The 24,614-nt window shown below is 38.3% G+C and overlaps 1 protein-coding gene across 3 annotated transcripts in view; it reads left to right on the forward strand.

Moving 5' to 3' along the window:
• The window catches only part of HELZ (helicase with zinc finger), an 83,411-nt gene that overhangs the window by 29,379 nt on the left and 29,418 nt on the right, over nt 1-24,614 (forward strand). For 2 of the 3 annotated variants that reach the window (XM_064676433.1, XM_064676435.1), the window contains 8 exons: nt 310-417; nt 713-1,010; nt 4,234-4,501; nt 9,214-9,547; nt 13,473-13,603; nt 15,959-16,138; nt 16,625-16,729; nt 22,820-22,998. In XM_064676433.1, coding sequence (XP_064532503.1) covers nt 310-417; nt 713-1,010; nt 4,234-4,501; nt 9,214-9,547; nt 13,473-13,603; nt 15,959-16,138; nt 16,625-16,729; nt 22,820-22,998 — 1,603 coding nt within the window. The remainder of the gene's footprint in view (nt 1-309; nt 418-712; nt 1,011-4,233; nt 4,502-9,213; nt 9,548-13,472; nt 13,604-15,958; nt 16,139-16,624; nt 16,730-22,819; nt 22,999-24,614) is intronic. The other variant, XM_064676434.1, reaches the window with a different exon arrangement.

Genomic DNA, 24,614 nt, shown 5'->3' on the forward strand with positions numbered 1-24,614 from the left:
CTTCTTTCCAAATGAAGTCTTGTTCTACTTTAAACATTTACAATTAAGTTGGGTATTGAAAATCAAATCTTGCAGTTAATTGTCCTTAAATGGTTACATTCTTCACTGACACAGTATGATGTAGTAAATTTGACTTGCTTGTCTCTGAGTTAGCACATATTTACATTAATTCCTGCACAGGATTTGCAGCAATCCTGCACAATATAATTCTTTCTACTTTCTGTGAAAAGACACTACCTTTTCCTGAATGTTTGTATTTTGATGCTGCCTGTAGAACTTTAATGTTATCTTCTTTTTCTTTTAATCTAGCTTAGTGAATGTGTAGAAGGAGTGAGAGTAGAGCATAACCCCGAGCTGTCGGTAACTGTCACCACCAAAAAGTCTCATCAGACATGGACATTTGCTCTCACATGTAAGGTAGGACTACTTATCTTCTGAAATTAAGTCAGTAATGACTAGAATGCAACTCACAACCTTTTGCAATTAAGATTTCAATTGCATCATTCTTAAAATAGAGACACTTCCCAGCACCATCCCCTCTCTCTCTCTCTCTTTTCCCAGCAACTCTGGTGATTATGTATTTCTGGAAATCAGGCAGGACCTGTAGCTGCCCTGAGAAGTTGAAAGTTCTTATAAGCTCTCTTTATTTGATTGCAAAGGAAGATATTCCTGAAATAATTTCAGCCTTTCAACCCCTGCATTTCTTTTCTAGCCTGCAAGAATGCTCTATCGAGTGGCCTTGCTTTATGATGCCCATCGGCCACACTTCAGTATCGTTGCAATATCTGCTGGAGACAGCACGACCCAGGTGTCACAAGAAGTTCCAGAAAACTGTCAGGAATGGATAGGAGGAAAGATGGTCCAGAATGGAATAGATCATTACATATACAAAGTCAGTATAGCCTTCAACACAGAAATCTTTGGGACTTTTCGCCAAACTGTGGTGTTTGACTTCGGGTTAGAACCGGTCCTCATGCAACGAGTGATGATTGATGCTGCTTCAACTGAAGGTAAGGTAGCAAAACTTTTTGGCTTTTTTTCAATAGTGGAAATGTTTCATGCCATCTCTTTCCACATTTCTGGGCAGAGCAGCATCTGTGTTAACAGCTCATGAATGTCTCATACTGCATGTTGTGTTCATCGTATATATGAATATAAAGAGTGGACAAAAGCTTCAGAGGGTCTAAATAAGGCAGATAATTGGAAGATTACTTACTAGGTGTCAGGATATGATAAATATTATCAAAATGCTGGGAATTTCTGGTTTGGTGTGTGTCCAATGACAGCACTGGCAGTTCTGCCTCTATAAAACATGTTTATGTTTTTATAATAATTCTTCAATTGATGAAAACATTAAACAGGTAGGAAAAGGTCAGTAGAGAAATGAAATGTTTCTGTTTAAGAATACACCTGGTACTTAATCCAGTAAATAAAACTGACTGTCTGAGAAGTTGATTTGTATTTTTTTCTTCCCTTGCAATGTCTGACAAGGATTGTCAAAGGCAAGAGGCCAAGTGTAGGCTTGCAACTCAGTAATTTGCTGTTGACACGAATTTTGAAAGATGTAAAGGAAGTGTAGCTATATTTGTGTTTTCAAGTAAAAGAAAAAAAGCTACATGTTACTGTTAGGGTTGTATTCTGTTTATTAAAGTGATCTGTGTCTCTCAGTTCCAACCTGAAATAACTCCAGTTTGAGAAAAATGTCAGAAAATTGAAAGATGTGTGAAGAGATGCAAAAAAGAAGGCAGCACTTTGATTTATGGTTTAAGAGAGCTAAATATAGGTCACTGTGTCACTTGGCAGCAGGCCGGGGGTGGGATACAGGATGGTGATTTCTAGTGAAAATTTGAGAAATACAAACACCAAAGAAGCAGAATTGTAGCACTGGGATTTAAGCAAAAAGAAGAGGAGAAGGGAGAAAGAAGGGAAAAAGATGAAGCTGAGAAGACAGCAGTTTTCTATTCCTGGCCTTTATTTTCATATAGCAGATTAACATTTGCAGCATTAACAGAAGGAAACTGTAAATAGCAAATGCCAAAGAGCAGGAAGGGATCTTTGCAGATGACCCAGGTCCTTGCAGCCAGGAGCAGCAGACTGGGCACGTTGTGATGTCTCTTGAAGCAGAGAATGTTGCTCTGCCAAGGAGAAGCAGCTCAGGAGCAGCAAGGCCGTGGTGTTTTCGGGAGCTGTTCCATGATCTCCACGTAGCATGTGGGTAATTCCAGCTGACAGGCTTCCCAGGACACTGAGCTGGTGGAGGACAGTCCTTTCACTGTAAAGCTGTTCAAGATCAAGGGGAACAAGCCATGACTTATTTGCAAAGTCAGAGTTACTGTCAAACCAATCTGTGATCTGGGGCCTTGTTGTTTTAAACCAACTCCTGACCACAGTGACCCCAGGAACAGCCAATTGAATTCCATGGGAAGGTGATGGATGAAGTGTCTCCAGCATCAGTTGCTGATATTTCCTTTCCCAGACTGCTTGTCTGTGTGCAGAGGGATGCTGAAGGCTGCAACCAGGTCGTTGCTAATATTTATTTCAAATGACAAGTGTTAAGGTGTTTAAGGACAGAATCCTGGGCTTTTTGCTCTGTCATCTAAGGAGTGTGTAATAGGCAAAGCAAAGGGATAACTGTTTTGGATGTGTGTCCAATTCCATAGTTTCTTTTCCTTTTGCCATACATGAATTAAGATCTGGTGGAAATGCTTTTCTAACACAAAGATGCCCGAGGTCTCTACATTTGCATGTAATTCAGGGCCCTGCCTGGATGTCTGGGCAGGAATGAAAGGTCAACATTAAAATATTTTAATGGAGGAGTCTCCATTCCGTGTTTTGAAATCTTTATTTACGATGGAAACAAGGGAACTGAAGGAAGTTTTGCATGGAGTGTGTACAATCTGCTCTTCAGGAGAGGGTCACTGTGTGCACAGTCTGTGCCAGGGACAGTTTAGATGAGGCTTCCAGGGAAAGCCTCTCCAGTGCTGGGAATTCAGTGGCTGTCTTTCCAGGAAACAAGGACAAATCCCAGCATAGTTACTGAGCTTTTGGGATCTGAGGTGTGCTTTGTACCAGAGAAAGCTTCATTTATGGTGCTGTGATTTCAAACACAGGCTTTTTCTTGCCCTACAGCTGTAGCTCCTGATACGGTTCAGGCTTGAGGGATATATTTAAATGTGACTTCTTAGTGAACACATGAGATTAACTAGTAAGATAAGCCATGTTCCTGTAGTCAGGCAAGCTGAACTGAGATTCCTTTTGCTAAAATGCTGGGGTTTTTTTCTTATTTAGAATAAAGACAGTCAAGATGATGTTAAGTATTTAATTTGAATTTGAGAATGTGTTTTTTGCGCATTTTTCAGCGTTGGTGTGATATCCTGGATACCTATCTTAAATCTTACTCACAGATAATACATTAAGATACCATAGCTTGACTATAAATGCCAAATATTTTCAGCTCTGCAATTTTAACTGCAGTTCTGTTAAGTGATTCACTGTTGTCATAGTGGCTTTGTGGTGTTAATGGATATATTTTGGGTGGCTGTAGATGAGTGCTTGGTCTTTTCTTTCTCATTTATGATATGTGGTCTCTGAAATGAGGGTATACTGAAAAATTAATTTCCCTTTGATTTTCTAATTTTATATCATTTTAGGTCATATTCCCCAAGTTTTGCCTAGCAAAATAGCCTTAACTGTGTAGTGCAACTGTCTGCACAATGAACATATTGGGGAACTGTAGAATTTTTAAAAAAGCTTTCAATGTTGCAAATTTCTTACCAGCTGGTTTATCAACTTGTTTTTATGACCTTCTAAATTTTATAATATGTATTGTAGGATTCTTCACTGTTTGAAATGATGTTGCAGTCAGGCTTTGAAAGTGCATTGTGATGCCAAGTCCTTCAAAGTTGCTTGTGGTTATTAAAATAAAAGTGCTTTCCTCGCTTGTCTTTATTAATTTTATTTGCTGTCTATAGAATACTTTATTTCTTGGTACTGTTTGAGAGCCTGGTTGCTCTCTGTGCTCACCTGAAAAGTAGGGATGGTAAGTACTGGCAGTGAACTTGCTCAAGCTGTTGTTGGCAAAGGGGACTCTTACCTGTGTTTAGTTCATTATCTCTAATGGGATTTGGTTTAGTGGGTTTTGTTGGGTTGGTTTTGTTTGGTTTTTTTTGAAATAAAACCAAACCACCTGGGGTTTGTATTTACTTCCCTTCCCTGTCCTGTATCTCCCCCCAGATCTTGAATACCTGATGCACGCACGGCAACAGCTCCTCACCACAGCCAAGCGTTGGGATTCCACGTCCAAGACTATTGTAGAGTTTGAGCCCAATGAAACTACTGAATTGGAGAAGAGCCTTCTGACCAGATACCAAATCCCTCTGTCTGCTGACCAGCTCTTTACACAATCTGTCCTGGACAAATCACTGACCAAGACCAACTATCAGTCACGGCTGCACGACCTCCTTTATATTGAGGAGATAGCACAGTATAAGGAAGTCAGCAAGTAAGTGATTCCTTTATAAAAATATTCCTACTAAAATGAGGATGGCAACTTTTTTTCATTAAACCTACATGCTTCTTTAAGATACTAAGTCTTCCTGTTTCTTTTGAAATGAATCTGAACGAGCCCGGGAATAGTAATGTTTGGTAAAAGTGTCACTAGCACTTAACAAATATAACTTGCTGCTAATTCATTAAAAACAAACACTAAATATAAGTCTATGCTTACAGTTGAAGCACTAAGCAGCTGTTTTACGTGGTTTTGTTGATGTCTGGATAATAATTATTTTTGGTTTTTTGTCTATACAAAAATACAGTAATAATAGTGATATTTTTGTTCCTGTGTGAAAGTAGGTTATAGCAAAGGAATAAAATATATGAATAATAGTTGTATTTTTGTTCCTGTGTGAAAGTAGGTTATGGCAAAGGAATATATAAATTCTTTTTATAAAGGGTTGAATTGTGGGTGGATCAAACTCTGATCTGCAATGATGTGGCAGCTGATTTCATTATATTTATTCTCTAAATAGGCTGAAACCCAGCTTCTGAATAAAAGTTTCTAACAGAAGACATATAGTACACATTGTTTGGTTTGTTCTGTCTTGAGGTGTTATGTACAAATTACTCAACTGGAGTAGCTGCAAGAAAAAGATGTAAAATTCCCATGTATTCCCCCCAATGGGGCCTTTTGTTTAAATGTAGTTTAATAGGTTAAAAATTTTGCCTGCATTCATGTGGTAGTTGCACTACTCAGAATGGAAAGTTAAAAAGATGTAACTGCCCTTTAGCCTAATTTTATAGCAAATTTAGTTCTGTCAACTACAGAAAGTTCCAAATCAGGAATGTCTTTTTTAAGATGAAGAACCACTCCTGGAGCTACAGAGCTGAATCACCCCTGTAGAACTTAGAAAGAAAATACTATGAGTAGTTGTATTTCTGTTGCTTTTAAAGCAGAAAATTGATGCAATTTCTTTTTTTAATCTCAGCTGAAGGGCAGTATTTGAACTGGTTTTCTTCATATCTTTTATCACTGCTGCCCTCTGCTCTTGAGCTGGAGTCTAACACGTGGAGGAGTCAGGCTTGAACACTCTTCAGCATGCAGAAATACTCTCCATCATACATATTTATAAACAGGTTGACTTTCCTAAGGCTTTTTGGGAAAAAAAAAAGTGGATTTAAAGTAAATATTATGAAACATGATCAAAACATAAACAGTATTTTGGCTGAGTGAATTTTCACATGGAGAGTTCCACTCTCCTGCCTCGTAGGAAACCAAAGAGCATCAAGCCTGGAGACATGAAAGAAAAATAAGTGTATCCTGTATGTAATGCTTCCTCTTTGGACTGTTTGGTGCAGCAGGAAGTTATTGCTTGATAAGTTATAAGTAAGTGTTAATAATGTTCTTGAAATCTTCTGTTTTGATAGTGTTGATGTCAGAAACATTCTTTTGATCTTGTAGCTGACCCACTTTATTGCAGCAAGGCTCAAACCAGCACGCATTTCCACTCCTCTGTGGCTGAGATCACACACTGGGTATTCTCCAGTGAAGTGTCAGGGTTGCAAGCCTAGAAATGGGCTGAGAAATACAAGTGCAAGTGGGTTTTAGTACCTCTGGAGTGGTGCTGTGAGTGACAGCGTTGATGAGCTGTTGCACTCTAATGGTTTGTGAACTGGCAAAGTAGCAGAGTTGTCAACATGGTCTCTTAAGACAACACTGGAGTAACACGAGTGTCTGCAGTTCATGGAGTGTATCCTTGGGTTTTGAGAGTGTTGATGGTTTCTCACTTTCTAGGAAAGCACTTTTTCAGCTTTATGTGGAATCACCTCAGTGGAACTACTGGAGAGTGTTGCATGAAGGTGTCAGTGGCTCTAAAATATCTTGAGCTCAGTTACGAGGGAGTTCGCTCTGTGTAGACTCAGAGAGCTTCACTTTTAAATCATGTTTATTGTAATATTTCAAGAGGCTTTTATAAAAGTTACTCCACATGAGCACATCACAACATAGGACAGTGAGGGAGTCGCTGCTATTTAATTTCAAGTGCAAACACACTGGATGAGGAAAAGCACAGCAATGTTCTGATCTTGAGAGTAGTTTGATTTTGGAAAGTGTTGCCCTACGTACACCTGTTGATGGTTTTAAAACTCTTCCTTTCTCTCTTGCTCATTAAAAAAGAAAAGCCATATGTAATGGTTGGAGTGACTAGAACTTACTGTGCATTTCCTTAAATGAACATTAAAGAGTGTGTGAGGTGACACATGACTCTTTCTGTGCTACCAGAACTACAGAGCAGCTTTATCCTCAAGGCAGTGAAACATAAAATACCGGCTCTGATGGAAAATAAATTTGCTTTTGTCATTACTGTGTCTTCCATTGATCACTCCACAGGCAGGTTTCCCTCTGCACACCCTGTCTGAACTCCCAGCAAATGTGCTGAATGTGCTTTTAACAAAGTGCTACCTGGGGCTTCGCTCAGAACGGGTTTATTTGCCTTTGGGAAATTTATTGTTTGCATTGGTACTGGATGATTAATGATTTATGAAGTCTTTCTTTAATTTCTGTGGGTTTAAATATGAACAACAGGCGTTCTTGTAGCTGGTTTCATTAGCACTGCAGGTAGGCTGGGATTTGCAGTGCTTAGGAGGAAATGGAAGTTTCTGTTTGTTCAATTTGTATCAGCCTGACTGAAAACCTTATTTTGCCTAAACCTGCAAAGCAAGGGTGAGAAATGGATGAGAGAAACAACTTCTGATTTTTTTAAAATCAAATCCTTAGAGAATTTTGCAGTTTAGCAGTTTGCCAGAAGGTGTCAGCTTACTCAATGGAAATTGCTTGATTAGCTCTAAACTTTAGATTCCCTTTAGCACAGCAGGCTCTGTTCAGTCATTTATGAAAACACTAACCTGTGCCTCGACTCAGAAATGCAGTAATGCAGTTTTCCAGCACGTTGTTATCAATCTGAATTTGAGCTCATGCATATTCAGCAGCACAGGGATGAACTTGGGGGAAGTTTTAACAAAATAAATTCACAATAGCAAATGATTGTATCTCGGTAAGAATTCTCAGCTCTCGTTGCTCGGTTAAATGTTTTATATGGTATTTTAACAGTCATCTGAATGAGATATGAGCTGTTGCAGAGGTTGCTAACTTGCTGATAGCTCCTTTGGAATAGTGCAGCACTTGTCTAGAAGAAAGCTTGTTTTTTGTTTGGGGTTTTTGTATTGGTACATGTGGAAATTGGAAAGATTACACTTAATTCTTGTGTGCTCCCTGAAGTACATGCCTTTGAGTGATTGCTTTCACTGTCACTTGTGCAGTAACATTTGTGCTCACTGATGAACCAAACAAATCCCTGTTAGGTAAGAAAACATCTCTTGTTTTTGGGGAGTGGAAATGTGGATCTGACTTAATGCCCATGTTATGTAAAGGAGCAGCTGTTACCACATGGGGGCAAACTTGCAGCTTTTGTGCAGGATTCACGATGTGCCAGATATGGAAAAAAATATATTTGATTGGTTTGGTAGATGTTTAATTACCTAGCAAGCTAAAATGTTGGATTTTATGGTTACAGGCTTGTGTTTATTGATACTACAGGGCTTAGGTGATGAATTACCAGCTTATTAGGTTAAAATAGAAATTATAAGAAGAACAGATGAAATCAAACAAGTATGAGTGTGAAAAGTGCCATAAAGAATGAGGTATTTTCCCAAGAGGCTTATTTAATTTGTGAAAACCTCTGGGTTTAACTTTTTGTCTGTAATTTGTTGTAAATTTAGGAAAAAGCTGCTGGTGAGAAAACAACAGAATATTGTTACTCTGTCAGACCTTTTTTCCCCCTTTTGTTCTTTTTAAAACCAGGTTGAAACAATCTGTTTTAAAGAACCCAACACCCTAGGAAGAGGTTTCTGTGTGTTGGTGAGAGGTCAAGAAAGTGTTCTAATAAGTCAGTTTAATGTGCTGTGCATGTTATTTCTAGAAAATGGCAACTGCAAAGGATGAATTTCTTACATCTCTGATTACAGGAGAACCTGCTGCCAGTAGGAATTCTGTGGATAGATGGTTTATAGGGCTGAGCCTCTGATGCCATTCCCTCATCTCAAATGAGGGAATCATTTTAATGCCTACTATCTGATTTTTTCAAAGCATTTTAATCAATCCCTCTGAATTATAGGTATAATACCATTTACCTTTTAAGATGGAGATTGCCCTCTTTGGTATGCAGCCTGGAAGAGAGACATGGGATAAATAGGAATTTACTCTACTTTTTGCCTGCCTATCTCTCCTTGCGTAGTTAAGAAACTATTTTTATATATATATATGTTTATATATGTATACGTACATATATAAAAATATATTATAGCCTACAAACTATTTAAATAGAAATTTTTACTGCTTTGACACGTGCATAGCAACTCTCATTCACTCTAAACTTATTTTGGTGTCAGAAAATCTAGTATATGTTTCTTTCTTGGGTGGGTTCTTTTTTTACACTTCATAGATGTTGATTCTTTTAAATATGTGCTTTACAGGCTGTAATCAGAAGGAAAATGTGTGAATATTTGACAGCTGTGTATGAAGGGCCAGTTTAACCATACTTGTTTATATTTAAAAATTAAACATATATATAGATATATATGAAGTGAATCTTGAGTGCGAATACCTGAAATTTCCCAATCTGAGAGGGTTTTTGTGCACTGACTCGATGCTTTCTTGCTTAGGTTCAACATAAAAGTGCAATTGCAGATTGTAGCAAGCTTCATGCTCACTGGTGTTTCTGGAGGTGCAAAATATGCCCAAAATGGACAACTTTTTGGGCGCTTTAAGCTCACGGAAACGCTCTCGGAAGACACTTTGGCGGGACGGCTGGTGATGACCAAAGTCAATGCTGTTTATTTATTGCCTGTCACTAAAGAGAAGTCAGCCCAGACCCAAGGAACCAAAGAGAAGGTTTATGAAGCAGCTATCGAGGAGAAGACAAAGGATTATATCTTCTTGAGGGTATCCAGGGAATGCTGCGAGGAGCTGAACCTTCGGGCGGATTGTGAGATGCAGGTGGGTCTGAGGGAGTGTGAGATGCAGGTGGGTCTGAGGGATTGTGAGATGCAGGGGGGTCTGAGGGAGTGTGAGATGCAGGGGGGTCTGAGGGAGTGTGAGATGCAGGGGGGTTTGCTCTGAGAACTCTGCCTTGTGTTTGGTTTGGTTGGTCTTGTAACCAAACAGAAAGAACCTCAGATTCAGGTCACTGGAGTTGCCTGGAATGAACACATTTCCACCGAAGGATTCTCTCTCCTCCCTTTTATTTTGTTTTGGGGAAACATATGCGAGAATCCTAATGTCTCAATTTAACATGGATAATTGGGCTGGGAAGACTTACGTTGTTCTGGGCTCTTGGTTTTGTGTTTGTTTTCTTAAAACAATAATTAAACTTCCTAATTGATTCTATTGGAAACTCCACTGGAATGCAAAATCAGCTGGGGCTTCAGGAACTGACTGATTTTTCCTTGAGTGTCTTATAAATCTTAGCCTGAGGCAGCAAATCTATTCTGCATTAAAAATTGGGTCCTAAAGTTGTTTGTAAAATCATTTAGTACTTCCTCCATGTATCAGTGAACTGGTGGTCAAATTCTTAAAGTGTTACCTATGTTTGAATGAATTTCAATTGTGAGGAGATTTTTTTTCTGATTTCAGTATTAACTGAAAATTTGGAAAGGGATCCTCAGGTTAGAACTGAGGAGACTGCAATTTGGATGTCTGGAGTTTTTGTTAAAGGTGCTGGAGATTTTGCTGTTCTCTTCAGTACAGTTGGTATTCCATGTGATTCTTAAACATTGACAAAACTGCTTTGATTTCGGTGGGGTTTGGATAAGTTAGGTGGTTTCCTTTGTTTCTGCTTCTAATAATTCATCTTGGAAACTTCCTGATCCCTTGTTTACCTGCTGTTCTGGCTGAACTATAATAAATACACATTCTGCTGCTATCAAATGTACCATTGATGAAGGTGGGATGGAGTGAACTGGTGCTTTAAACCCCTGTGGCTGCCGCCACTGTTTTATTTTTGGAGTGGTTCCTCTGTTCTGTGTCCTCTCCTGTGAACCTGGCACTGGATTAACTTCCTTTCCCACTGTTTTCTTGTTGTGGAATGTATATTAAAGCAGGTTACAGGCATCTCCTTCACAGATGGCCTCATTCAGTGCTCTGCAACAGCAAATAGGACTATTTGATTCCATCCAAGCAGCATTAAAACCAAAACAAATCACAAGCTGTTAAAGAAGGAGGTGGATGCAGGTGGATAATACGAGGTATTTAATGCCAGGCATCTTGCTTGGACTCCCAGAAGGGACTGTTAAAGTGTCACCCAGAGGAGCAGCACAATTTTTCTGCATTTAAATTACCATCATTACACTGTGTGGTCTGTTGTCAGCCTTGGGTCTGTCTGAGCAAAGATATTTTCCCTGTGTAGACCAACCATGAGTTTGGGACCATTTGCCATTTGAGTGGCAGCTTTTTCCAAACACCTGCAGGATGTGGTTAGGGGGACAAAACCAGCACTGGCAGGGGTGGGAAGGACAGAGCTCTGGAAGGAGCTTGAGGTGCCCCTCAGGCTGGATGAGCTGTGCTGTCATTCCTGACAAATCCTGAACCACCTGCTGGGAAGAGCAGTGGGTAAAAAGAATTCTCCAGCATTCATGTGTCCTGTTTAAAAAAAGTTTTCCAGGCAGTCACATCCACATCAGTGAGCTCCATGCTTAATGTTGTTAGATTTGTTACTGCCCTTGTCTTCAGACTTCTGGTTGTACATCCTGCTGTAAAATGTGATCCTCAAGATGAATATTTAATGTTTTTATATCTGCCAGAGACTGAAAGTTAATGGCTACGATCTGCAGGGATACAAGCAAAACTTGTTTATTTACAGCAGAGCTGGTGTTGATTTTACATGCCACATAATGATATGAACAGTGTAATATTGAAATAGGGCAGAAAAAAGGCAAATGCTGATTCCCAAATCCTTTTGAAGGCGATGATCTGCGAGAAGTCAACATTACTGGGGCACGAGAGTGTTTTTAAAGGTGTGATCCCTGTGGTAGGAAGGGACTTTGTGGGCAGATAAAAGAGTGTTAGATACAACAAGTAGTTAAATCTAGAAGGATAAATTATTCCTTCATAGCAGGAATTCTCCTCCATAGGGGAAGCTTCATGAGAAAAGTCTATGTGACTTTGAGTGAGGCCTGTTGTGTTTAGAGAAGTGATCATCTGCTTTTCTAACTCTCTTCCCCCCCCCCAAGTTCAATGTCTTATTTTGATAACTGTGGTGATCTTTAATATAACAAATAGGATTTTGTTTGTAGTATGTAAGGAAAACTCAGTTTAGCTGACAATTTAAAGTCTTTGTATATGTTGTTGAAAAAAGATAATTGCAAAAATATATTCTATTATTGCTTCTGATTGGTAGTAATAATTATCATGAGATTAATAATGGAGTGATAGAGGAGAAAATTAATAGATGTGAGGCCAGATTGTTGCTTTGGACATAGGAGTGACTGTCACCTCCATGGCTTTTCTCTGGGATGACATGAAGTGTTCGACCTTCCCTGTTGTGGGGGTGCTGATGGAGCAGCTCCAGCTCATCTTTGCTCTGCTCCTGTTCTTCTCATCTCTTAATTGGTAGGACAGAACCAGCTCCTGTAAGGTGGTGGTGAAAGCTCTTAATAAAGATGGCCATAGAAATTGTAAATACAACAGATATTTCCAGGGAGATGAGGGGTACTTTTCCAGACAGGTTGCAGTAATTTGGCTGCTGTTTGTAACATGCTCACAGTCATTGTAAATCTCAGAAAGGGACTTATTTACTCCTATTTAATCACAAATGCTCATTAGAGTTGTAGCACAGTAATTACATAAATATGTAGTGACAGCAATGCTTTGGAAAAAACCCCTAAAAATGTGTGTCAGTCACTTGAAGTTCTTCAGCAGCTCTTGGGGGGTTTTTGCTGTTTATATTAGTGCAAATCTGTGTCAAATTTTGTCTAAAGGCTTCTGTGTTTGTTGTGAACATGGAGTTCTCTGGGGTAACACTGATCAGATTCTTTTGTTTGTGGAGAGATTAATAATTGCAAATTTAAATATGTGTAAATGATAATCTGAGTGAACTGTTTTTGTTTCCCCAGGAGCTGCTTTTATCCTGAGCTCAAATTTAGAATGTATTTTTCTCTTTGCTCTTTTAGTATATTTATGTATCAACTAATTTCACTCTCCATTGTTCAGTTCTGAATTGAATCAGGAATGTTAACATGCTCTGCGTGCTGTTTCTGGCTCTGTACCAGAATTTTTGTTGGCAATATCTTTTATTTACTAGCATTAAAACACATGTAATGGAGAGAACAAAGCCAAGAGTGTATTAATAAGCAACTGATTGTTAGAAATTAACTTTTGAGAGTTCTAATAGTTGAACCTAAATGACAAGTTAATATTACTCCAGAATGTTTGACTAGACATAATGTTTGGGGTTTATCTTTGCTGGTCACACATCTGATTTAGGTCATCTCCTGATCTATAAAAATTTCTGGCCTGTCATTTTTCTTGAGGTTGTTCTTACAAAAAGGAGTGAAAGCTTATATTTGTAAGAACAATGTTTTAGGACAATAGTATTTTCCAGGAGTGTTTTTTGTATTAAATAAAAAGGTTTCCAAGAATGATTTCCCTTTAATTATTTTTCTGAAAGTACAGTGGAATCTTATCTTAAAAGTCAAACAATGAAATCACCTTAGAAAAAATGCTGTATTTATCTTTGATTCAAAACAACAAAAATTAGCAGGTTAATTTTATCACAGATCTTTGGACTGAATGCTGTTTGCTGTTTTCTTCTGAGAGCCTCTGCAGGAAGATAAAAATGTGTCACGTACAGCAAAGTCTAATGAGCATTTTCCAAATGAGTCCTTTTTATTCACCTCTTCATTTATTCCTTGGTTTTGTGCTGCAGGTTGAACTCCAGTTCCAGCTGAACCGCTTACCCCTCTGTGAAATGCATTATGCCTTGGACAGGATTAAGGACAACAGCATTTTGTTTCCAGATGTCAGCATGACTCCCACCATCCCCTGGAGTCCCAACAGGTACACGAACACCGGCACTTTAATATCAGAGACTGGGTGGTAATGCAGCCCTGAATTTCTCATAGCAGATGGCTGGAATGTGCCCTAGAACGAGAAACAAGCCTTGCTCTTCATCAGTGGTGAGGGGGTTCAGAGAAGGGAGTGAAACTGTGCTAAATAAAACAAGAAAAGTGATCCTCTTGAGGGCCAGAACCTGTTGATTGGTTGTCCCTGAGCTGGGAGTTTTAGAGGCATCACAGTTCCACTGTGGCTGCAGAAAACAAATCTGCTGCAGTTAATTACTCTATTGCCTCTCTTCTCTGAAAATATGATACTTTATAGGAATGTAAATACCATTTCCAAGGAGTTTGCTGTGCAGGATCCCAAGTGTGCAGAGCCCTGTTTGCAAGGATCCATTAGTGCTTCTTGAGCTTGATGCAACAAGCCCAAATTTGGACATATCCCCGAGGGTGTGGATGTGGAAGGTGTGGGAATGACTCTTGGAAGGATCCCTGTTGCAAGCAGCTCTGAGATTCCTTGTACACATATCTCACAGTTTCCTTTATGAAATTATAAACCCCTGTGTCACAGAAATACCTCTCAAGAAACTTAAGTCTGATGCAGTGATGCAGTGAAAATAGTTCATCTCGAAGAGGAAGCTTTGGGAAGAGAAATGTGAGGATCAGGGAATATGGTCAGTATTCCTGCTGCATAGGGAAGGGTAACAGAGGCATGAGGTTTCTGCACTTGGAGAGCAGGGAAATGAGAGGAATGTGGAACTGATCCCATGCCCAGCCTGCGAGGAGTCGTGTGGGGTCTCGGAGGTGAGAGTGAGGAGTGGGATTGTGGCACAGGACAAATCAGGAGATGGCTCAGGGATTAGAAGGAAAGTGATCTGGTAGAAACCTGAGACTCTGAGATAATGTAAGACAAAAAATTACTGGAAAAATTCTAGTTTGCCTTTGGAACTGTGGGAAGAACAGATCGATAGGAGGGCGGGAGGAGGATGATTGCTGGGGCATTGCAGGATGACAGCCCTGGGAGAGGGAAGGAATAGGTTTTGTATAGAGTTACACTACAGAGCTACTGGAGGTCAGTGACAACCTGCTCACTGACTTAATTAAGTCTTGAGTGAATCCTGCAAGGAAATAGTGTGTAAGAATAGCTTGGAAGCAAGCAGTGATTTCAATAAAAAGGTAAGTCAAGTAGATGGAACTTTATCTTGTGTACAGGTTGGTTGTAGTTGAGATAATTTATTTGTATAATGTTTTATATTTTTTCTGTACGTAAATGATGCAAGGGTTGGAGTTCAGTTTAAGTCAGTGTAATAAGTATGGTTTTTTTCTGTCTGCTGTCTTGGTTTGCCCTGCCTTAAGAATCAGCCTAACTCCAAACTGTTTCTTCCCTCTGTTTTTCTTCTATTTTTGTTTTATGTCCCTGTTACTTTCCGATATTTCTTAGAGTCTCCTGCCAGCTTGTTGTTCAGAACCATCTTGAAAGTTCAGTGAATTCCCTCTTGATTTTACTCCCTGTTGCTGACTCTTGCTGAACAGAAACTTTCCCAGTCTGTAAGAAGTGTGGTGCTTGTACCAAAGCAGATCACATTACTAAAGTATGGCCATATGTGCAGCAGTGACAGGTGTTTTTTACTATGCATGTCTACTTTTAAATCTGTCAGTTGGGAATATTAAAAACTCTGTCTAGAAATCTTTAACCTCTTATGCTCATTGGAATTTTCTGAAAGCATCTTCCTCTTAGTGCTGGTATCACTGGCTGGTTACAGCACAGATCCTTTTTTTAGCCTGCTTTGCCATTAGAGGTATGTGCCTTGATGATCTTAAAAAAAAAAAAAAAAGAAAAAGTAAAGAGAAGTTTGTAGTTAATTTGTAGCAATTAGTTTTTTAATTACTTTTTAATTTGATTGTAGATAACTCTCCCAAGCCCTGGAGCTGTGTAACTGTTGACTTTGAAAGTTGACAATGTAAATACTGCAGGGAAGAAACATAACTAATATAACTGTTATTTTACATGATAATAGTAGAAAATCATGATATGTTTACTTGGTTTTGTTATCAGGGGATGGTGCAGCGTGTACTTTTTCTAACATATATAATATGCAGGTGTTTTGTAAATTGAGAATGGTTAGGTTCCTTGTGAGAAAGACACAACTGATTTATTGCCAATATCAAATTTTTATGTAAAGCCTGTGATTTGTTGATTTGTTTCGTGTGCCTCGGTGCCCCAGTCAATGCAGCAGCTCCTTAAAGGCTCTCTGATTTCTCCAAAACTTTGGAAATCTTTGGAAATCTTCCCTCCTGACAGTGGGTTGGCAGAGCTTGTGTTTGTAACCTCTGGTGCCTCTTTTTTTTTGCCCAGACAATGGGATGAGCAGTTGGACCCTCGGCTCAACGCGAAGCAGAAAGAGGCTGTTCTGGCGATCACGACCCCCCTGTCCATACAACTGCCTCCTGTTCTTATCATCGGTCCCTATGGGACAGGAAAAACCTTCACTCTGGCTCAGGCAGTCAAGCACATACTCCAACAGCAGGATACCAGGTGAGAGGGGCCACTGAATAACTGGATTGGCAGAAAAAAAAGAGGCGGGTTTTTTACTTAAATTCAAGGAAAATGTAGAAATAGAGGAAACAAACCCGAGTCTTCCGTCGCGTTTTGAACGAAAAAGGAATTCTATAATCTTAGCCTGTGTTTTGGAACAAAGCTAATTAAAATGAACCATATGTGGAATGGCTGGGATTTGCTCGACGTGGCAAGTTTTGCAGTGTGCTAGATAATAAAAGCTGTTCCTTAATATCAAGTTGGGATTAATAATTACGAAATAATTATTGAAAATCTGTTTGAGCTTTAAATCTTCTCATAAGTGAAGGGTTTGAGTTGGGGACTGAATCATACAGTAGGTTAGTGCCTAGTTTCATGAAGAGAAATGTGCAGGAAGATGGCCACTGTTTCCTTTTTTTGTATTCTACTGCTTTGAATTGTTTTCTGTTTCTTCATTGCTTCTTTATTTGCATCCATTTATTCCAGCAGGATTCTCATTTGCACCCATTCTAATAGTGCTGCTGATCTCTACATAAAGGATTATTTACATCCATATGTAGAAGCAGGCAATCCCCAGGCAAGACCTCTCAGGTATTTTTTTAAGGCTTATTATGTCTCTATAAATTACTGTTCTTAAGAAAAGGTGTCTATAAAAAAAGGTTAAAAGAACTTTTGAAACATAAAAGCATATTGGCCTTACCAGCCTAAAAGGAACATGAAACATTGTCAATGTAATTTTGAGTCATTTGTTAAATAAAAATAAAGACATCCTTTTTTAAGCTTTTATTATTCTGTTGATAAATGTGTCTTTCCTAATGAGCAAGCTTTTGGTATGCTCCTCTAAAAGCTACTACGATAAAATAAAATGAACTTTATTGGTATTTTAATTCCAGAAAATTTTGGCTCATGCTTAAAATGCTAATTTGGAAACTGGGGTTACCCACCTTCCTTCTTGGAGAAAACCTTTGGTGTCATAGGAGCTGCATATTTAGAGAATCTTGTGAAAGTAGTTTGAGCTCTTCTGATAAGTCAGTTTGAAGTCATTGTATTGAATACAATTGTGTTGAAATGTACTTTACAATTGGTGTTTTGGGGAAATTAGCTGAGGAAAAAAATGGAGAAGTGGAAGCTTAAGAGCAGTGAGGGTAAACTTGCATGGAAATAGTTAAGGAGGGTTTATTTATGGGCATAAATCTGCTCCTGGGAATATTTTGCACAGTAATCACAATGTATACTTTATACTGCCAGCTTGCTGTATATATACATTTTAAATTATGGGCATCATTTTCTGGATGCCAGTGTGTGAGTTTATGATATTACCAAGAAAATGACTCCCTGTTTACTTGCTGGCTATTAAAAGCCATCCTGGACTTATATTTTATGCAGTGTCAGTAAAGGCAGTGAAGTTATGTGGAAGGGTTAGATTTACAACAGGTGTAAATTCTCTTAGGTTTGTTGGCTTTGGTTGCCATGTGACATTTTACAGACACTGAGGATCTGGCCAAGGAGAAGGAGGCAGTGTCTGTCTGCAAAGATACCTTTGATCTGGTTGTATTTTAACACAGATTGTCTTAAGGTGATTTGTAAAGCACTTTGTGATGAAAAGCATGATGGGTGTCTTAATTTTCTGGTGGGGGAAAAAGAAGTGTGTAATGCACACTTTTGGGAATATTGGGGTGTGATTTAACAGAGCGAGGAGTTAAAGTTAAATACAGTTTTATTGTGATTGCCAGGCTTTTGCTACCTTCTTTTATGCTCTTTTTTTCAACTACATAGTGCAGTCTCAGAAATATGATGAGAAAATACATAAACAAAAGTGGTATTTATTTCTGGTTAATGTATATGTACTTATTTGCCGAGAAAATTACAACACTAATTAAAAAGTCACTGAAATGTTTGAATTGAAGTCTAATTGTCTTAGTACTGGCTACAAAGCCTTCAAAAAGTGCTGCTGGACCTTATCTTATATTGTTCAAATAGTCAAGATACTTCTATAAAAAGTTAAAGTTTTAGAAAATGGGCACCTCTGGAGGTTTATATATTTATATATATATATATATATGTATATATATGTAAGTGGACCCACAAATATGGATGTTTTAAAATAAAAAATGTAGCATATAATTGTTGTTTGAGCACTAAGTACATCTCAACCTGCTGGGGCAAGAGTTGAAGTTCAGTTTATCTGAATTGAAGGCCAGAGCTGTGTGAGACTCCTAGCTCAAAATTAATTATGGATGTACTTCCCTTATTGACTGTTGTCAAGATATATTTTCAAATTAAAATCATGACTGTTGGACTAAAATCATTACAGGGTGATCTGAGCCTCTTGCAATATTTTCAAGGAAGCATCAAGTGGAGGGGAAGCAGTTAATTATCCAAGATGGATGTGCTGCTTGCAGAGTTTGTTGTGTTTCTAAATAACTGAACAAATTTGCTTTAGATTTTACTCCTTATTTACTCCACGAGGGATGAGTTGGCTGTTCAGTATCCTTGCTGAAAATGTTTCCATAGCTTAGTGGGGAGCAACATAATATTTTTTTGTGGTTCTTAAAGAAGAAAAGCTGAATTATTTAGCATTGAGTGCTGAGAACCATGTAGCTATTTCTGTGGGTAAGATGTACACTAAATAAATGATCCTGTCAATAATGAGACATAAAAGCTGGAAATGTGGAGTTTTATGGGGTTTTTTGTTTAAATATCATATTATAAATTTGTATCTTTTCCTAGCAAAATTGCTTTCCATGCCCTTTGGAAAATGCAAAGTCAGAATGAACACTGAGAATTTATGTTAAATCTCAGTTCTGCACCTAAATGAAATACCAGTGAAGCCTGAAGGCCAAATTCTCGTAGTCCTGATGCCCATAAACAAATTTTTACCCAGAGAACAAACACGCCCCTGGGTTTGATAGTAGATGAGTCAACTGTATTAGGGGCACACTCCAAAACATGACTTTTACTGGAGAAACTTGCCGCTGAAACCATTTCACAGACTTATTTAAATGGTACAGAAATGTTTCTGAAGGAAGGAAACCCAAACCTGAGCTACAGTTGGGAGCAAAGAGCCTTCAGTGAAGTGCATCTGTTCATGGCAACACTTGATTTTTAGTGCAGGAGCAGCCAGGCACCTTTAGATGGTGAGTCAGAGCTGTGAGAGGGAGTAATTGGCTCCTAATTGATCCACTCCTCCTCTGGGTGGATGTGCTCGTCTCCATCAGCTGCTGGAGCCTTCTGGAGGTGGCTGCTCAGGTAGCACTGTAGCTGAATAATTCAGATTATCACCCTCTCCTAAAAAATCCAGGCAAGACCTAAGAAACAGCAGCAATTCCTCTGTATGTCTCTGCTCATACAGTAGTTATTACTATTATTTTCCTCACGTATTTCAAATGTAGTCATTTCCATACACTGGTTTTTTATAGAAGAGGAAAGAGGTTGATACTGCCTTTATCTATATATTTAATGTTTTTATTTCTTCCTAAGCATGTTGTTGCTGACTGTCAGTTCAGCAATGTCAGAAAATAAGTTGATTCTGATAAAAATATCTCAGCATTTTTAAATCCTGTGATCATAACATAGATGTGTAAGTACTGCAGGTATCCTGGAACCAGGTACCTTCAGTATGTGGCTGCTTCAGGAGATACTCAGGCTATAAAAATTAATCAATAGCAGCAAACCAGAGTCTGAATTAAAAAAGAAAACAAACAACAAGCCAAACCAAAACCCCAGCAGGTTTTAAAAGAACGTTGCCCTTTTTTCCAAATTGCCTGTGTTAAAGTTCTTGTACTGAAAATGGAATTAATTTATCTTATCAAATGTTAGTCTGGAAAATAAATTACTCCTCTGCCAGTTACTTTTTTTTTTTCTTGAAACTCTAGCTTCTATCTTACTGCATCCTCAAAGTAAGATGGATTAAAAAAGTTAACTTTCAAGTTGTGAGACAGGTTCTTCACATGTTTTCTGCATCCCAAGGAACATTCTTGTCTGTGAGAATGAGCCTCTCTTTGGAGATGGATCAAAAGAAATGGAAGAGGGAAATCAGGTGCTTTTAAAGTTTTCTTTAGGCTTCTTGGGACTACTTAGATTTATTTTTTTCTAATGATGTCTTAACAGAGGCATGAAATTAGACTGTTAGATTCCTTTCCCTCTTAAGTTTCTGTGCTTTTTTTTACTTGAGGGATTTCAGGTGAGAAATAACTGCACAAAATCTGGGATTGGAGTTTGTCCAAGGAGAGTTCTTTGGAGTACAGCCTGAAGGGTTTTTATCAAGAGCTGGGAGGAATTAGTGTTTTCCAGTTCAGAACAGGGAAAAGTGAAGAACTGAAGTTTAGTCCCCATTCTCTCTGTTGTAACAAGTCACAAGGAGTTGCTTTCGTAGGACATTTGTGCAAATGAAACTCTTTTTAGCCTCCCTAAGGGGTTCTGACTCCAGGCTCCCCCTTTATTAAATTTTACAAGTATATTTTAAGTAATTAGGAGCAATCCCAGCCTGGAATGATTTAATTTGACTAACGTTTAATTGAAATATTTGGGCAGATTTCTTTTTTGATGTAATGACTGGGAAGGTGGTGGGATATAGGCAGGTCAGCTGTCAGCTTGTTGCATTTTTGGCTCATTGGCTAAAGATCCACAGAAATTAAGGCTTCTGTTGTAGATATCCAGATGCCCCATCTAGGGAAAAAAAAGGTTTTTCCTTTACTCCTTTATTCCACACAAATTTCCACACAAAATGCAGATTCAGTGCATGTTAACCAAGCACTAAGCACAGTGGATATATTCAGTGCTTTTGCAGAAGATGGAGTCCCTAATCCATAATCTTCTGGGATTTCCATTTTGAGGTGATTCTCTGTGTATTTGCTGCTAAATTCACTGCCTGTGGTTTGGGTGAACCTTAGCCTGCAAGGTTTTAATTTCTCCAGAATTAAAGTCTTGGTCTGAGGCACATGATGTGAGAAAAATCTGCTCTCAGGTGAGCTGTGAGGAATTTTATTTTCTGTAGCTGAAGCTTTTGCCCACTTTTGTACCCAGAGCCGCACTAATAGAAGGTATTGTAGGTACTAATGAGTATTTTGATTAGTACTTGGCTATGCAGGTATTACCATGAGAAGTTTAGTCTTTTGTTTAATCAAAATTTAAGGGCATGTCCCAGGGTGAAATGTTATGATTTGTGTTAAGCTGTTAAACCCCATTTTTGTAATTTTTTTCTTCCAACTTTAAGAAAAAATCCACCTAATGATGAAATTACGGGAGATTTTATTAGCCCAAGTTGCCCCTGAGAAAGAAAGCCCTTGTTCAGTGAGGTTTACTTCTATCACGACATTTTCCAAGTAGTCACATCTGTCAGGTGTTTTTATGCCAGTGGTGAATAATAGCTCTGGGATACCTTTTTGATCTCACATCAAAATAAAAGAAATTAATGGGTAAGCAGCAATGCAGTTTGAAATGCTGTCAGCCAATCTGTGAGTCACCCACAGTTGAATTTTTGTAATAAAAGACAGTGCATGGTATAATAATGTCTAATAACCATAATATTTTGCATTTCAATAGCACCTTTCATCCAAGAATCTCAAAGTGCTTTACAAACATAAACTCACAATAAACTCAGTAATCCTTGCAGTTCTCCTGTGAGGTGGTAGGTGAGAATTAGCCTCAGTTAGGGCTGAGAAAGTGAATCATACAAAAACGTATTGAGGTCACATTAGAAGGTTCTTGTTGTGAGAACAGCTCAGGAGTGTGGTGGGTGCTGCTGGGCACTCAGTCTCAACCTGGAGTTACCTTTGGTCACCCAATGTCATTTCTGAGTTGGTTGTGGTGTCAAATTAAAAAGCCATTCAGAGTCCTGAAGTGCCTTTGCATTTCATTTTATCCCAAATGGACATTGTATCTTCACAACCCACATTTCTTATAATCCTGATCCTCCTTTCTCTCCCGTTCCGTGGTGATTTTCAAAGATGGGTGGACATGTGGTACCCAAAGTCCCTCCAGTGCCATCATGTTCTGCAATTCAGTGCAGAATTACACTTTTCCAAACACTTGATTAATGATTTGGGATTTGTAAGATGGGTGCAGGAGAAATTAAGTGAAGAATGGATATACCAAACAGCTTTAAATCCCATCTTTAGAACTGAAATTAATTTAAATAGCTTCATCCTAATTTGCTTTGGAAATAAACCAAAATAAGCTAAATTCTAAATATTGATATCTGCACAGTAGTTACCTGTAGTTTAAAGGCTCAGACAATATATAGTGTGTGTAAAAGGAAGAGCAGGATTTCAATGTATTCATATATTCCCTGCAGTGGATGGGATGTGCAGACTGCAGCTCTGCAAGTTCCATACTGTGGACTTTAAGTTATAGTTCAGCTGAGGAAATATGTCTTTAAAATGAGTTTATTGTTAGTTTAAAATTAAATAGACATAGATGTGAGGGTCACAGAACTTAAATACGTGAAGAATTTACAGATTTCCACATGTGAATTAATCCTTGGTAGCTGTTTGGGTGTGTAAAATTGCACTGCAGCAAATAATGGAAAGTGAAGCTGAGATATTTGAGCACGTAATTCTGCAGAGTCGTGATGTTTTTGCTTCATGTTTATGTACCAGAAAACTGAATATCAATATTTGAAATATTAGGCTGTTGCTGTGTTCAGACCATATAGAAAATAAGCCCCTTTTTCTTTTCTAGGGTATATTTCAGAAATCGCTGGGTAAAGACTGTTCACCCAGTTGTGCATCAGTACTGTTTGATTTCAAGCACACATTCCACCTTTCAGATGCCACAGAAAGAAGACATTCTAAAGCAAAGAGTAGTGGTTGTTACGTTAAATACATCACAGTATCTGTGTCAACTGGATCTCGAACCAGGTAAAGTAGTTTCTAAACAAGAAGTGTTCATGCTTGAGAAAAATTCCTCTTACCAGAGTTTGTTCCTTACCCAGCACTTGGAACTGTTACAAAATAAAGTAAACAATGATAATCTTAAAATGCTCTTTTGGATTTTTTTAATGAATAAATGTTTATTACAAAGCTGTAAAATGCTGGCATTCAAATTAACCTTTTGCTTGTTCTTTCTTTTCCTTATTTAAAAAAAAAAAAACCACTAAATAAAGAAGCAATACTATGTATGATCTGGTGTTTCTGACATCCAAGAGGGAAAATTCTGTTTGAGATTCTGACTTTGAATATTATGCTCATTAAGGTCATTACTCAGTGGAGCATGTAAGCATAAATACACAGCTTTTTCCCTTGTTCTGTGAATTGTTCAGCTTTGCAAACAACTCCCACAAATACAAGCCCTGTGCTTTGGTAACATGAAACATTTAGGGTTGTTTTCTAAACTGCAATACATTAGACTGATAATTTTGGGGGCAGAGGCTGCTTAGGATTTATTGTTTTCTTGCTCTCCCAATGAAATCCATCTGCTTTTTGGAGAACATGGGATTTCTTCACAGTGGTTGTTAGGATTAGATTTTTATGGCGACGTTTAAGCATTTGTTGCAACAGAGAAAACTGATATGGAATTTATGGTAAATATTTTCAGGTCTCTAGACAGAAATAGCTGCTTTGTTTGGCACTGAGCTGTGTACAGTCATGCCACAGTAATGTGTGTGCAGCTGTATGAAATTCATATTTTCCAAGGAAAATTGCTCCATTTTTATGTATGTAATCTTAATTGGATGGTGCACTAAGTCCTCTAATACTTTACTTCAAACCTTAATATATCACAGATATCAATGTATAAAACCACTTCTCTTCTATACCTATCCTGAATTTACATTTCATGCAATATAAATCCACAGTGGCCAGTTTTTTTTTCAAGTGCATGTTCTCCAGTGCATAGAATCCCACCCACCCACCAAAACCCTTGGTCCAGTGTTGTCATAAGATTGAATTGAAATTTTCCTTCAACTTCTGTTCCTTTTTTCCCCCCCAACATTCCTTTAAGCCCATAACCAGCAAAGTGCCCAGGTATGTGTGCAATTTTAATGGGAAATTTAGTATATAAAATATAGTTAATAGGACTCAAGTACACGAGGAAGTCCTTGTCATTGTCATTGTCCAAAGCTCTTCAAGTCTCATGGTGCTGAAAAGACTTTCAGATTTGAGAAAACTCCTGAGGGAGGTTTGCCAAGAGACATTTCCTCTTGGTGTAAGGAGGGCTCAGATAAAACATGTGTTTAATTTCATGTCTGTCAGAAGAAATGGGCAGATCTGGGGGCTCCTGCCAATGTCACTGGCAATCAGGTGACCACTCTTGGTCACTGGATGGGTTTGAGAATTGTTTGTGTGGTTACTTGTAGTTACTAGAAATTAATCTGTGTAAGCCATTTTTTTTCCTTCAAGTTTTGGATACTGTCAGAATACAGAACATTAAGTTCAATTTTTTTTTATTTGTTTTGTTATTTTTTTTTGGGTACTATCAGAATACAGAAGGTTAAGTTCAATTTCGTGTTTTGGTTATCAGTGTTTATTTTATCATA

Source organism: Pseudopipra pipra, chromosome 19 (assembly GCF_036250125.1).
Source record: "Pseudopipra pipra isolate bDixPip1 chromosome 19, bDixPip1.hap1, whole genome shotgun sequence".
Classification (NCBI taxonomy): Eukaryota; Metazoa; Chordata; class Aves; order Passeriformes; family Pipridae; genus Pseudopipra; species Pseudopipra pipra.